The sequence below is a fragment of the Rhinoraja longicauda genome, chromosome 35, assembly GCF_053455715.1.
Source record: "Rhinoraja longicauda isolate Sanriku21f chromosome 35, sRhiLon1.1, whole genome shotgun sequence".
NCBI classification, from domain to species: Eukaryota; Metazoa; Chordata; class Chondrichthyes; order Rajiformes; family Arhynchobatidae; genus Rhinoraja; species Rhinoraja longicauda.
In genome coordinates this window covers 12573699-12589960 of record NC_135987.1, presented here as the reverse complement: position 1 = coordinate 12589960, position 16262 = coordinate 12573699, and the positions used below count along the sequence as shown (strand labels likewise).

General features: G+C 42.0%; 1 protein-coding gene across 2 annotated transcripts in view; it reads right to left on the bottom strand.

The window, feature by feature from the left end:
• macroh2a2 (macroH2A.2 histone) overlaps positions 1-12698 on the bottom strand; it is a 30161-nt gene extending 17463 nt beyond the window's left edge. Inside the window, exons 1-3 of one of the 2 annotated variants that reach the window (XM_078428381.1) lie at positions 12432-12698; positions 1697-1906; positions 1408-1514 (exon numbers count right to left, since the gene is read on the bottom strand). In XM_078428381.1, coding sequence (XP_078284507.1) covers positions 1408-1514; positions 1697-1868 — 279 coding nt within the window. In that variant the 5' untranslated portion in view covers positions 1869-1906; positions 12432-12698. The remainder of the gene's footprint in view (positions 1-1407; positions 1515-1696; positions 1907-12431) is intronic. The other variant, XM_078428382.1, reaches the window with a different exon arrangement.
• Positions 12699-16262: the final 3564 nt, after the last annotated feature.

Here is a 16262-nt window from a genome sequence, read left to right as displayed (position 1 = left end):
GTTTTTGGTTCTTTACATTATGTGGACCACTTTGTGGGAAGATGTACTATTGAGTGAAATACTTTATTTGTCTAAAGGATCAATGCATAAAGTTGGATGGAAGTTTATCAAACTAAATGGATGGAAATCTCATGTGTCTACTATTTCACTGCACCTTCCAGTTGCTCTAATAGCAGCCAATTTATCAAAGATACAAATTTTAGTTTGTAGCAATGTTGGTAATTACATGTTTAATATTTCAACCATTACTCGTGTTTTTGATGGTACTGGTTTTCAGGCGAAACTTCATTATGACAGTTCTCGTTGCATCTGTATTCTAAATTAAAAATGGGAAACATGATAAAACTATTAAAAATAATTAACTCATAGCTTTACGCAGTGCCCCTTAAATACGCCAAGCGTATCAATCTGGAGTCGATTAAAGAGTTTTCAGCTAGTCACTGCTATATTGACAAATACAGGAACATCCAAGAATGTAGATGCCATAAGATTTTTTACACACTCGAATAAACTTAAAACCATCTCCAAAAGTACAGCATTGATTATGCGCTCAAATTATTTCTTGGACTGGAATTAAAGCTGTCTTGATTCACAAAAGTGCTCCCATTGGGCCATGACAACAAATGTTACTTCATGGATTATTAAAGTTTATATTACACTCAAAGCCACAACTCTTCAAAATCTGTACACATGTATAACTGTATTTGATGAAAGGAAAGGCATGTTGCAATTCTCAAGAAGATTTTGCAGTGGGCGGCATGGCAAAAAGCATCTTGCCTTTGAAATCAGTTCAATTCTAGATACATGCATGACAGTACCAGAGATCAGTAGAACTAGCAGATGCTTTTCACACCTGCTTAATTTATTCTCATTATTAATGTATCCATATTTTCATATTAGAATCAGTACAGAAAGAAATGTTTCATGCCTTCATTCAGTTCTAATGAAAGATTCATTGCCTCGTGATGTTAAGTGTTTCTTTTTCCATGTGCGCTGGCTGGCCTGCGTTATGTTTCTAGCTTATCCCATTTCCTTTCAGATTTACAACAATCTGTATTTTTTTTCTCACACCCCTTGATACAACCTCCAGTTTCCTTCCAGTACTCAAAAATGTGCCAGTAGGTTAAATGACTATTGTAAATAAATTTACTGTAAGTAAATAAATAAATACCCAGTGTCAAAGTATGTGGGAGAAAAATCACAGGGAAAAAAGGATGGGATTGAAGGAGCGTGCTGCAAGAAACCATTATGGTCCCAATGGGCTGAATGAAGTCCTTCTGCACTCTCCAAAGCTTCGCAAATCCTCCAAGTATCTCTCCTTTGAAAATTAAAGATTTCTAAAAGCACCAAGAAAACTCATGAATTGGGTTTCAAATAGATCAAGACAACTAACACCATGAGCCTTACCTGGTTTAATTCTTCATCATTTGCCACTGCCAGCAGAATGTGCCTTGGAGTTATTCTACTCTTTTTGTTATCCCTGGCTGCATTTCCAGCCAGTTCCAGAATTTCAGCTGCACAAGAATAAATGTGTGTTATTAAGTTTAAAACAACTTAGACCAGAAATACTGTATTTGCCAAAAAAGTGCCAAAATAAAACTTCTTCCAAAATTAAGATACATTTTGATTCCTCAAATGATTTGTTTTTGTGCTTTGCACTTTAACCTGGTTTTCATGTTGTAAATTTACTTTTTACCTGCTAGGTACTCTATGACTGCAGCCAGGTAAACAGGTGCTCCCATTCCAATACGATATTTGAATGTTGCTTTCCGCAAGTAACGCATCATTCTGCCAACGGGGAAAATGACCCCTGCTCTGGTTGAGCGTGACAACTTGGACATTTTCTTTTTTCCACTTCGGGCAGACATCTTGCAATTTGTGTGTTAGAAAAATACCACCTGTAGATCTGAAAAAGATATTATCGGTCACTTAGACATTGAATCTTGTAGCACAGCAGGATATTTGGCTCATCTGGGACATACCAGCCTTCTTCCTACTCTCCCATTCATTCCTTTATTATCCTGCAAATATTTGTATATTAGAATTAAATTAGCAAGTGGCGGCACGGTGGCGCAGCAATAGAGTTGCTGCCTTACAGCGAATGCAGCGCAGGTTCGATCCCGACTATGGGCGCCGTCTGTACGGAGTTTGTACGTTCTCCCCGTGACCTGCGTGGGTTTTCTCCGAGATCTTCAGTTTCCTCCCACACTCCAAAGACGTACAGGTTTGTAGGTTAATTGGCTGGGCAAATGTAAAAATTGTCCCTAGTGTGTGTAGGATAGTGTTAGTATGTGCGGGGATCGCTGGGCGGCACGGACCCGGTGGGCCGAAGGGCCTGTTTCCGCGCTGTATCTCTAAATCTAAAAAAAACATTTTAAAAGGTGTTTAATGTGCATGATACGCCAGCAACTAAAATCTTTCTTTGAGCATTATCAAACAAATTAAACAGCTGCAGACAGGTTTCTGGATATAGCAATAAGTAGATATGGTGGGAAGCTAAAACAAATTGAGAGGAAGGGTCAGCAAGTTTGACAGTAGGATAGTGTTAGTATGTGCGGGGATCGCTGGGCGGCACGGACTTGGTGGGCCGAAAAGGCCTGTTTCCGGCTGTATATATATGATATGATATGATAAAAAAAATGTTGAATGGCAATCCTTATCCATCACTCAGGATTTTCAAATTTTTATCAATATTTTGGGGCCACAAAGCTTAAACATTACTACTTCGGCACAGGTCTACACCACAATTTTGTAGCACATTAAATCTCTAATCTTTAAACATTAGCTTGAATTATTAAAAAATTGAATAAAGTAGCTACCTGAAACACAAAACAGAATCTAAGTATGCATTAAATAATAATGAAAATAAATTTGAAAAATTTGACAAATTTGGCTTTAGGAAACCAAAATGTAGAAAAAGGTCAAAAACTATAATTAATAATGAGTGGCTGAAGAATCATATTAAGAAATGTTGGCATGACAAAATCAACAGCTGAGATTATTGCTTAAGATTTTAACTCACTTTTCATGCTCACTGATTATATGAACTATATTTAAACATGGTATTGCCTAGACCATTTACAGTCTTATCATCAACTAGTCATGACAAGTAACTTGGCAATTAGCAAAGTATTTTCAATCAGGGTGACCACCGGGTGGCGCCAGCAATTGTTGCCTCACCAACAGTCTGTCCTTTCCTTCATTGTGTTTTAATTGTATGTTAAATGTATGTTTTTAGTGTTCTTTAGCTTGTTTTATGTGGGGGGAGTTGGGGGAAACTTTTTCTAATCTCGTACCTTGACGGAAATGTTGACGCAATTTTGTTTCCAAAAGTCCCTTAAATGCTATTAGTCCACCTGTTTATACCACCACCCCAGACAACATGTTCCAGGCATTCGCCACCCTCTAAAACAAAAAAATACTCCTTTAAGCTGTGCCCCTCTCACCTTAAAGCTCTGCCCTCTGGTAATTGAAATTGGGAAAATAGTTTTCACCATCTATGCCTCTCATAATCTTATATTAGATACCCCCTCAATCTACAGCATTCCAGAGAAAACAATCCAAGTCTGTCCAAACTCTCCCTGTTACCAATACTTCCTAATACAAACAGCATTCTCTTAAACTTCTGCAAAGCCTCTACCTCTTCCTTGTATTCAGGCATGCGAGTGAGGTAAAAAAAAAGAAGAGGAAATAAACCGAGCGCTTGTGGGGGTCAAAAAGTTGGAACATTTTTTTAAGTTTACTCACAAAATTACCAGTTTCAAGCCTCTTTTAGTGCATTTCAAAGTAAAAACGGACATTGCAAAATAAAGTGAATGTCACTGTACACTAATAACATTTTAATTATTTTAATTAATTTAGTTATATAATCTTGCACTTAAATTAATTTATTGCTCATTACAGTCCCACCACTGATTTTCTGGCACTCTTGATTCCAGAACGTTGCTGGTTTATCGGCTGGAAGTCGGCTATGGGGATAGATGTGCTGGCTCCAGCTCCAGACTGCAAATTTAACCCACCGATTGGCCATGGAAGTCCTGATGAAGTCGAGATTGGCTGCCTTGCCTAGCCTAGGTGCCACATGTTTGGGGAGACTTCCAGGGCAGGGGGGATTTCAAGTGGGCTCTCATAATTTTGTCCGGATTTCAATGATTAGCGGCTATTTCTCACGGAACCCCCAGTGACCTCTAGCAGAACCCTAGTGTTCTGGGGAAACCTGGTTGAGAAAAGCTGCTATGCATCGTTTATTTTCTTTTTTTCCTTTCTTTTTTTCGATCCGATTTCTCCATTGGTACACGCGATTTTGGCAAAGTGAAAAACGCGTAAATCATGCAAAAAAGCACAGAAAATTGATTTAAAAAATGCGTAAATCTGCGGAAAATTCACATGTCTGTGTATTGGGGCTACCAGAATGCACACAATTATCCAACTGAGGCCCAATCAAAGTTCTACGAAGCTACATCATGAGTTCCTGACTCTTATACTCAATGACCTGACCAATGAAAGCAAGCAAACCACATGTCTCTTTACTACTCCATCTACTTGTGTTGCCACTTTCAGGGAGTCATGGACCCCCCAAGATCAGTCTGTACATCAGCGCTGTTAAGGATCTTGCCATTGATTGCATACTTTCCCCTTAGTATTCTCCACATAAAATCAGGTCAGGCAGCACGTGTAAAGAAAAGCAGTTGGAATGATTGAAAGGTCTCCCTGACCAGCTGCATTCCTGAATCAGAATTTTAAGTTCAATAGCCCAGCTAAAAATATTTTGGATTACTTTCCCTACTAAAATAGACAACTTCACATTTATTTCCCACCCATTTGATCCATCTATAATTACTGCTTTAAAATATCAATCACCGTATACTTTTCTGTTTTATTTTCAGTGTTCAATGAATGTCGCAGTTTGCACCCTATAGGGCTTGTCCCAGTTAGGCGATTTTAAGGCGACTGCCGGCAACTAGGCTGACGCCGCACGTTCGCCGGGGTGTCGCGGGCATGATCGTGAGTAGTCTTCAGTGAGTCGTAGCAGATCTCGGCTCGTTGCAGAAAAAGTTACCTGTTCTAAATTTTTCGCCGACAACTGGCTTGTCGCCAATGATCGTAGCTTGTCGTGGGCGCTGTCGCAGGTTATCGCCTACTATCAAAACTGACAGAACTGTCAAAACCCGTCCACATAAGTTCAGCTGCAACAGCCAGCTGTGGAATGGGAGCAGAGACCGCGATGCTGTCAAAGCGGGGCGGACAACTGTCCTGGAGATAAACTCAAGAAATGTACCCGAGGAAAACGGCCTTTGGTGTTAGGGAAGAACAGAAGATTATTTGAAGATAGACACAAAATGCTGGAGTAACTCAGCAGGACAGGCAACATCTCTGGAGAGCAGGAATGGGTGATGTTTCGGGTCGGAAGAAGGGTCTCGACCCGAAACGTCACCCATTCCTTCTCACCAGAGATGCTGCCTGAGTTACTCCAGCATTTTGCATCTATCTTTGGCCCCCACAGCCGTCTGTGGCAATGAATTGAACTAATTCAGTCTGAATGACAGAGAGCAACCACACTGACGCGTATTGTGCGTGGATGGATAGGGCAAGTACAATGAATTGTATATCCTGCATTATAACTTATTTTGTCACTCCATCTAGGTTTTACGAGTTACCATAACTTCATTGCTTTTCAATTGTCACTCAATTGCGGTTGCTAATTTTAATGAGCTGAGGGGCTGGAAACAGATGTTATTCCCAGTCATTTAAAAGGGGTTGCCAACCTTCAAAAAAATGAAGGTGTTTAATTTTTTAAAATTAGGTAATGTCTTCAATCAATTTACATCAAAATATATTTTAATAGAAATTAATTATCAATTGTTCTAATTTTAAGCTTAATTTTCACCATTACTAATTTCTTTGTTCAGGAGGCTTTGGGCAATCCAAAATCAAGGCCTCAATTTTGCCTTCCAAAACCCACTTGGGCCTTTCAGCTTGCGCCATCTTGTGGGCAGCTGCAATGGTGTGGTTATTGTGCTGCAAGAAAAGTTCAAGATCATGTTTATTTAAATCCAGATACTAGCTGACATACTAATTTACAATAGAAAAGAGGAGAGTTATTTTGACTCAAAACCGCATTGTTAAACAGGTTGATCAGGTTTTTAAATTATTGTTTGCTTAAAGCTGAAAGAAAAATGTGGCCGACAAAAATTTCTGCAGCAATACAATCTTCAATAGTGCAAAAAGAATATATGACGAACAATTAAAAAGAAACACAAGTTTCTTTCATTCATTCATACATAGGGGTTGGACATGACCAGCATCTTTTTCTCATTTCTAATTGCCACAGAGCAGTGTTTTTCTGAGGCCAGTTATTATAAACTACATTGTTGTGGGACAGAAGTCGCACATGTTCCGCTCTTATTTTACAGGCAGTCTAAAATGGGTATCTAATTAGATCCACCGCCCCTACAATTTTGTCCATAACCATAATTTTCTCTTGCATGTTTTAAATTATACTTTCAGCAAAAGAAAAATGTTTCTTTTCCGTGATAAGCCAAGGCCATGTACACGTGGGTCCAGATTTGTGTGAAGGAGAACAAGGCCATAAATATTCCATTAATGAAGAAATTGAGCAGCTCCTTCCACCCAACCAGAAATAAGTATCGTCATTCAAGGAGCCTCAGGATCTATGTGGAAGAGACAGTATGGTTCTTGAAGGTATAAACCATTTATCTCCTTGAGGAAACCAGAGGCAGGAATCTCTAGAAACAACAGATGTTAAGCACACGGTATTGTGGGTTCAGTATTGATGTGGATAGAGAACTGGCTGGCAGACAGGAAGCAAAGAGTAGGAATAAACGGGTCCTTTTCAGAATGGCAGGCAGTGACTAGTGGGGTACCGCAAGGCTCAGTGCTGGGACCCCAGCTATTTACAATATATATTAATGATTTGGACGATGGAATTGAATGCAACATCTCCAAGTTTGCGGATGACACGAAGCTGGGGGGCAGTGTTAGCTGTGAGGAGAATGCTAGGAGGCTGCAACGTGACTTGGATAGGTTAGGTGAGTGGGCAAATGCATGGCAGATGCAGTATAATGTGGATAAATGTGAGGTTATCCACTTTGGTGGCAAGAACAGGAAAGCAGACTATTACCTGAATGGTGGCCGATTAGGAGAAGGGGAGATGCAATGAGACCTGGGTGTCGTGGTACACCAGTCATTGAAAGTAGGCATGCAGGTGCAGCAGGCAGTGAACAAAGCGAATGGTATGTTGGCATTCATAGCGAGGGGATTTGAGTATAGGAGCAGGGAGGTTCTGCTGCAGTTGTACAGGGCATTGGTGAGACCACACCTGGAGTATTGCGTACAGTTTTGGTCTCCTAATCTGAGGAAAGACATTCTTGCCATAGAGGGAGTACAGAGAAGGTTCATCAGATTGATTCCTGGGATGGCAGGACTTTCATATGAAGAAAGACTGGATAGACTCGGCTTGTACTCGCTGGAATTTACAAGATTGAGGGGGGATCTTATAGAAACTTACAAAATTCTTAAGGGGTTGGACAGGCTAGATACAGGAAGATTGTTCCCGATGTTGGGGAAGTCCAGAACAAGGGGTCACAGTTTAAGGATAAGGGGGAAGTCTTTTAGGACCGAGATGAGTGTTTTTTTTCACACAGAGAGTGGTGAATCTGTGGAATTCTCTGCCACAGAAGGTAGTTGAGGCCAGTTCATTGGCTATATTTAAGAGGGAGTTAGATGTGGCCCCAGTGGCTAAAGGGATCAGGGGGTATGGAGAGAAGGCAGGTACGGAATACTGAGTTGGATGATTAGCCATGACCATATTGATCATGATCGGTGCAGGCTCGAAGGGCCGAATGGCCTACTCCTGCACCTATTTTCTATGTTGCTCTTTAAAACATGTATATTCTTACACCCATCTCTCTTGCAATATAAAACAAACAATTTCTCCCAAATTGTTTATTGTTCCTGCATTTTAATTTTGGGATCCGTTCCAGATACCCAAATTCCATTTCCCCACTTCCATCAAAGGCCGGTAGAACAAACACAGGAGTCAATAGGCAGATTCCCAGTCAACAGATTGTTTCTTGTTGCATGCCACAAAGATCAATATTGTATAGTCAACTATTCACAATTTATCTCAATGCCCTAGATGGGAAGAGAGTGCAAGGTATTCATGCTTGCTTATGTCAAAGCACAGCGAGAAAGTGAATTGTAAAAAGGACAGAGTCTGAAAAAGGCACCAATGTTTTAAGCAAATGGACTGGACGGTGGAGATGGCGTATTATGTGTGTGTGAGGCTAAATACTTTTGCAGGAAGAATAAATGAATAAGTTTATTGGCCAAGTATGTGCATATACAAGGAATGTGCCTTGGTGCTCCGCTCACAAATGACAACACAAACATACAGTTAACAATTAAGCGGGTTGCCCATAGAGCTCAGAAGACTATCGGAACACAGCTACCAGCCTTGGAGGGCATCTACCACACACGATGCCTCAGAAAAGCCACCAGCATTCACAAAGACTCCTCACACCCCTGCAATAGTCTGTTTGAAATTCTACCACCGGGCAGACGCTACAAGGCCTTCTACGCACCTCCAGACTCAGGAGGAACAGCTTCATCCCCAGGGGCATAGCCGCTTTTTAAAAAAGATTTTAGATTTAGAGATACCGGGTCCGCGCTGCCCACACTAACACTATCCTACACCCACTAGGGACATTTTTTTTTAACATTTGCCCAGCCAATTAACCTCCATACCTGTACGTCTTTGGAGTGTGGGAGGAAACCGAATATCTCGGAGAAAACCCACGCAGGTCACGGGGAGAACGTACAAACTCCGTACAGACGGCGCCCATAGTCAGGATCGAACCCGAGTCTCCGGCGCTGCATTCGCTGTAAGGCAGCAACTCTACCGCTGCGCCATCGTGCCGCCCTCTGACCTATGAACCGGTCCTGCTGAGTCGGATGGTCACATCGCACAGTGAACCGGCACAGACCTACTTGAACTTTATACTGTTTTAAAACGGTTTCTAATTTTGTTTCACTGGGTTGTATAAATTTAGCGAATTAATTTATTGCATCGTATGGAAGGAAGGCGCATTCCCAATCTCGTTGTACTCCTGTACAATGACAATAAAGATATATTGTATTGTATTAACCATATAACAACTACAGCACAGAAACAGGCCCGTTCGGCCCTACCAGTCCACGCCGACCACTCTCTCTGACCTAGTCTCATCTACCTGCTCTCAGACCATAACCCTCTAATCCCCTCTTATCCATATACCTATCCAATTTACTCTTAAATAATAAAATAATAAAATCGAGCCTGCCTCCACCACTTCCACCGGAAGCCCATTCCATACAGCCACCACCCTCTGAGTAAAGAAGTTACCCCTCATGTTACCCATAAACTTTTGTCCCTCAATTCTGAAGCTATGTCCCCTTGTTGGAATCTTCCCCACTCTCAAAGGAAAAAGCCTACCCACGTCAACTCTGTAAAAGAATAAAGCATAACCACATCAAAACAAAAAGGATACAACATAACGGTGAAAATAAACCAGAGCAATAAAGAGACTACAGACTTTGGTTATTGAGAACTACTACTCTGTTTTTATGTCTGGCTGTGGCTGCTTTGACTGTCTGGAGTCGCCTTCCAGAGGGAAGTGCTTCAAAGATTTTGTGGCCAGGGTGAGAGGGGTCAAAGATGATCTTGCCCGCTCGCTTCCTGGCCCTTGCAGTGTACAGTTCGTCAATGGGGGAGGGGGGGGGATGTTGCAGCCAACAACATTCTCAGCTGATCGAACGATCCATTGCAGCCTCCGGATGTCGTGCTTGGTGGCTGAGTCAAACCAGACCATGATGGAGAAGGTGAGGATGGACTCAATGATAACAGTATAGAATTGGACCATCATTGCCTGTGGCAGATTGTGGTTCCTCAGTTGCCGCAGATAGTACATTCTCTGTGGGGCCTTAAAAAGACAATGTTTTTTTCTAAACTGAAGTTTGAATCCAGCATATGTTCATGAATTGAGAGATTTAAGTGTTCTTTCTGATTACAGAAATGCAAAAAATATGTTGGTACAACAAAGCAAATGGAACATTTGCCTTTACTGCAAAGTATAAATGCAGTGCTGAGATTATATAGATATTTTGCAAGAGCACATTTGTACATTATATTAGTTTCTGTATCAGAGGATGAAGTTTGTGCTATGTAATTTTACAAGTCCGATTATGAAAAATTGGAATTGTCCTACAAAAGGCAACTGAGGAAGCTTGCCTTATGCTCACTGGATTTTAGAAGATCAGATGTGATCTAACCAAGGTATACATGAAGAAGGATTAATGGAATTGATGACAAGTTCACAATGGAGTGTCCAAAGTTGAGGGGCAGTCTCTAAGGAAATCAGCTACTTGCGACCAGTGAAACATTCCTTTGCACACGTTGTTGCAAGTCTTTTGAATTATCCATTTCAAACGTTCTGCACACACTCACTGAGTACATTCAAGACTGAGATCAAAAGATTGTTATGATCCAAGGGGATAAGACAGGAAACCGGACAAGCTATTCGATCAATAACATGTTGAATGGTGGAGCTGATACAAGGGGCATTTCCATTCAGTTTTATTAAAAAATCTAAACCATTGAAAAGAAAATTCTGTTTTCCTGCAAAATTAATATCTTCACATTCCCTCATATTACGCTCATCTCTGAACATATTCCTCACTTGTTTAGCACCTTTGTAAAAACCGCCTCTCCCTCCAAGCTTTCGACCTTTATTTAACCCAGATGTGTTAATGTATCCATTTAAATCATTTATTTGTCAACAAGACTGATCATTCTAGCACTTCAGTCCTACAACGACCCATTGATTACTTCCGCAAAAGTAAAACATGGCAAATGCTGAAAATCTGCAATAAACAAAAAATATTGCAAATACTCAATGGATCAGTTAGCATCTGTGGAAGTTGGACAAAGTATTTTAAGTCAATGATCGGTCGCAATTAAAGCCCATGGACCCATAATACTAATCACTCTCTCTTTGCAGATGTTGCTTGATCAGCTTATTACTTTTAGCTTTTTCTTTTATTCCATCTATTTTGTGTCCTTTATCAATCCTTCCTCCATGCTTTATATATAACCCCGGCCCTTCCAAAAGCCAAACACCCAGCATTCATAGATCTCCTGCATCTACTCTAAAATAAAAGTCCAAACCTGATCTCTTTCTCATAAAACTATCTTGGACTTTGCTCATTCATAATTGCCATTAATGCCGAATTCGGGCATTTTCATTTGCAGGCAATGAAGCTGGATTTGAAACGCAATCCCCTTAAAGCGGGAAACAAGACGTCGTCGATTTCGCATAAGCAAGTTCACACAAACAAACATGAAACATTATCTCCGTCGTGCACCAAACACGTTTCAATTATACTTTGTCCAAGTCGGACTTTTAAAAATAGATTTACATTAAGTATCTCTGAATATCCCGCAACCCTCAAATCGTAGTGAGTGGCCCGACAAAAGAAGATGGCAACAGAACGAAAATGAAAGGTAGGAACAAGACTAGCCGCGATTTTTATTTTAAACCTGAGAAAAATGCGGAGAGTCCCGTCCATCTTGAGCAGCAGCAGTAGCGGCGGCGGCGGCGGCGAGGCGCCCTGCGGCAGAGGCGGGAAGGGAAGCAAGGTGAGCGTTGGGCGCCTTCTGCCGAATGGAACGCGGCGCCGTTCAAACTGCGAGCCCGAGCGGCCCCGCTCAACCGTCGCCCCAGAGCGGCTCGTAGTCAGGGCCTCGGCTCCCAGGCCTCCGAACCGGGCCCCCCTCTCCCCAACACACACACACACAAACCCCGCGTCTTCCGAACAACAGTCTCCGCACGGTAAGCCTTCTTAATTCCGCAATTAGGATCTGGGTTTTATTTTTTGTTTTCGTTTTACTGATTGTACATTTACACGCAGAGTTGCGAGGCCGTGTCGACAGCTTTTTATTCTGGATGTATCGCCTCTCAACTGTTCCTCAGAACGGCGAGCAGAAAAATGAATCGGCGACTTAAACAAAACATGCCCTCCTCTCTATTTAAACACTTTCAAAAATAAAGACAAAACCTCGAGGCCTAGGAAAATAAACGCGTAAAACACAGGATGAAGCCCCTAGGCCGAGCGTCCCCATTCCCGCCGGAAAAAAATGTCAGCAAACGAAATAAATGAACACAGGTTTTATAAATAAAATACAATGATTCATATTTTAAAAACACGGCGGAAATAAAACCTCTAACATCCACAAGGTATAAGAGATAAGTCTGAATTGCCGATGTAATTTTTTTTTCTTGGTGGGGGGGGGGCTTTGGGCAACATTCGTTCTTGTCAAGGTGAACCTACTATTGTTTATTTGTAAAACATATTTAATAGCGTGTTGTGCTTACCTCTTTTGAAGCGCGGCAAAGGGGTCTGCAGATCGTTGTCGTCCGTTAATCCAGTGTACGGAGCAGGAAAAGGAAGCTCTCTGGCTCTCGCAAAACCCATTTGAAAATACAAACCCAGCCTATCAGCAAAGTAAAATGATCAGAGCAGCGGAGGATAGGTTAGCAGAGGGGCGAATTACAAAAGACCCGAGTTTCCCCACACACAAAAACAAATTAAACCCAACCGTCGGTATGCATTTCGTCACCAGAGATGTGGCATTGCAGGACAAGTTATCACCTGCTCTGTGCCACTTAGTCGGGTATAGCTGATGAATCATATTGTAAGTTTCTATCCGAGTCACCTCTGCGTCGAAATGGTTCTGCCTTTGCTTAATAAAACTGGGTGGGATCAATGGAGCAACAAAAAAAAAAATCAAACCGAACGTGCTTTCTTGAGCGAGGGGGTTCAACTATGCAAAACAAAGGAAAACGTACCAATTTGGTGGTGGTTGAGTTTGCAGACGTCTGAACAAGTCTTTTGCAGCTGTGAATTTTAAATTCGGATTAATAATCTGTAATTTAAAATTATTCTATATAATAATGGTAACCACATAACATTTATCAGTGTCTCTCATGTATGACACGTGATTCCAGATCAGTTTCAAGAAATACAGACAAAGCAATTTGAACTGCAAGGATATTGCATCCCAAAGAGTGCATTGATCACTTTTGTAGATAATAATAAAAAGCAATAACTTTTAACTGTCCTCTAAAACGTAAACCATTTATTTGCATCAAATTAAGCAACCAACCTTTCAACGAATTTGAACACAGTTCCTATCCCAGTTGAAAAATGTTTATTTACAAACATCTGGGAACAGGTATCAATATAAGAGACTTCACCACTGCAGTATCCTGTGGCTATGCCCTGTCCCACGAGAGATATATTTTTCCCAAAAATTAACTTTCTTCAGAATAAAAGTATATCCAAACCAAAAACTACGTGAAGACTCTTCAGACATTCTCAGTCTATACCTTCATTCAAGTCATACTCTGCAGTGTTCCACCCATGTGGTCCCTGGGGTGATATCCCTTCCCTTGTTTTAGGCGTGTCCCCACCAGATTCTGCTCCTCAATGTCCAGCGGTGGAAGGAGCCTTGACTGTGGTCCATCCCCACAGAGCCTTGACTTTGCCTGCAACAAGCTTCAGTGAGTACGTCAGCACACAGTCCTGCAATCTGCATTGGGCCCTGTCAGCAACATTCCCTGACGGACATCTTACTGTGCTGGAGGCCAACAAGGTTCAGGCAGACCGTGTACACCAACACTATCACCAGGGACAAATTAGAATTTTAACCAAAGCCAATTAACCTACAAACCTGTATGTCTTTGGAATGTGGGAGGAAACCGGACCACCCAGCGAAAACCCACGTGGTCACAAAGAGACCATACAAATTCTGTAAAAACAGCACTCGTCAGACCGAACGTTGACCAAGAACTGTGCTGCGCAAATAGAGCTGTTTGGGATGAACCGTGACAAGGACACTTGCATTATTCGCCAAACCCTTTTTGCAATTCCACACTCTGCGAAGAGGTGGGCAACCAGCTTCTCTTTAGCAGCCATCCCGAGGGCAGTGTGCCTCAGTAGTAAGATTCCAACAGTGCAGGAAGGATCTGACTGGGAGGGCCCTTCTCAGCACCAGCTAAGCGAGGTCTTGGTGCTTGTTGGCGAGTTCTGGTGATGAGGCATTTCACCAGACAAACTGGACAGTCTGCACAGAGAGCCATGCCACAAAATCCATTGAGTCATTGTCTTGCATTGCTTGCAGGATGTTCCATGCTGACCACTGCCCGATAGACTTGTGGTCAAAGGTGTTGGGCTGGAAGAACCTTTCCACAATAGATAAGCGGTGTAGCAATTTTACCTGATTTTCATATTGTATGGCATTGGTGCTGGGCCCATCCTTTGCACACTGTGGACAGGTAGAGCCTTAGACGGTAATGACACTTGGTACCCATGTGCTTTGGCTCTATGCACAGCTTGATGCAGCTGCATACGAAGGTGGCCATCTAGATGAGGGCGATGTTGGGCAAGCTGTCGCACACGTTGTGCATCGTTACCTGTCGGACCTGCTCCATCTTTGATCTGCAGGTGAACTGGAAGACAGTCTGGGTGATCGTAGAAGCAGAGGAGCAGGTTATTGGCCACATCAGTGCGAAGTATAGCAGCCCTGAAAGCACCTCACACCTCCTGACCACATTTGTTCTGGTTATTGGGAGTCCTGCTTCCACAGATCTAAATTTTGCTTGACCGTGGCAATCCGCTCCAGCCAATTCTTGTTGCATCCTTGCCCCCTCGGAACCAGATCACCAGCACCTTCAGGTAGTCAGACCTGATGGTGAAGAGGATGGAGGATTGATCAGGTCAGTTACCGAAGAGCATGGGCTCATTCTTCCTGTAGTTGACTCTGGATCTTGCTGCCAACTCAAACTGATGACATGCAGATCAATCTGCAGACTGACTATGGATCGGAGCAAAAGACGGCGACATTGTCTAGTTACAGGGAGATTTCTGAGTGTCCCCACTGCCCAGTAATGTCGCCCCTCTTACACTTGTCCTTCCTGATGGATTTGCCAAAGGGTTCTATACAGCATACAAACAAGACATGGGAGAGTGGACAACTCTGCCTGACTCCAGACCTCATGAGGAAGTTATGCATTAACCACCCATCGATTTAGATTACACTATGGATATTAATGTAGAGCAATTGGGTCCAGTTCCCAATTCCCTCCCAAATGCACACATCATGTACGTTGCAATATCCTGTTGAAGGCCTTCTCCTGGTCTAAGCTGACCAGGCGGATGTCCACCACTGTCCTACACACAAGCGATCGCATCCCTGAGCAGTGCCAGGTTGCCCAAGATTTTCCTGGCAGGTACAGCACAGATTTGGTCTATGAGGATCACCTGGCCAGAGCAGACTTGATTCAGTTGGTGATGGCCTTGGACTGGATCTTATAGTGCACATTTAGCAAGGAGATGGGTCTCCAATTCTTTATGTCATCATTCTCCCCCTTCTGCTCTTGACGTCATCATTCTCCCCCTTCCTTAGCATTGAGCTAATGGACTAGGACCTTCAAGAGAATTTTTGGGCAATTAAATTGCCCCAAGTAAACTAAGCCTTGCTTCAATGCTTTCAAGCTTGCTCTTCCATTCTTCAAGATCATGTCTGATCCTCTACCACAGCACTATTTACTAGCACAATGCTCATATCCCTTGATTTCCTTATGGTCTCGAAATCTATCAATCTCTATTTTAAATGAACTCAACAACTGAGTCTCCATTACTCTTGGGGTAGAGGGATAGAATTCCAAATGTTCACCACCCTCTGAATGAAGAAATGTCTTCATATCTCAGTCCCAAATGGCCTTCTTCTGAAACTCTACTGCTTGATCAAAGATGATTCAACCAGGAGAAATGTATTCCCTTCATCTATTCTGAAAAACCTTAAAAAAATATTGTTGAGATGAAATCGTGTTTCATTCCTCTAAATTTTAAAACTGCAGTCCCAGTCTAATTAGTTTCTCTTCACGGGGCAATCCTGATATCCATGGAACCATGGCGAGTGAATCTTCACTGCACTCCCTCTATAACCTTTCTTAGATAATTGTGATCAAACTGTGCACAATATTCCAAGTATAGTCACATCAAGGCCCAATATAAATGCAATAAGACTTTTTACACTGATGTTAGCTTAACAGTTTGTCAAATTCCTGTTTTATTCTCTCTTTTATTAAACAATGAAATCACATTTGCTACTTTTCAATCCACACATGCAATTTGAGGGTTTA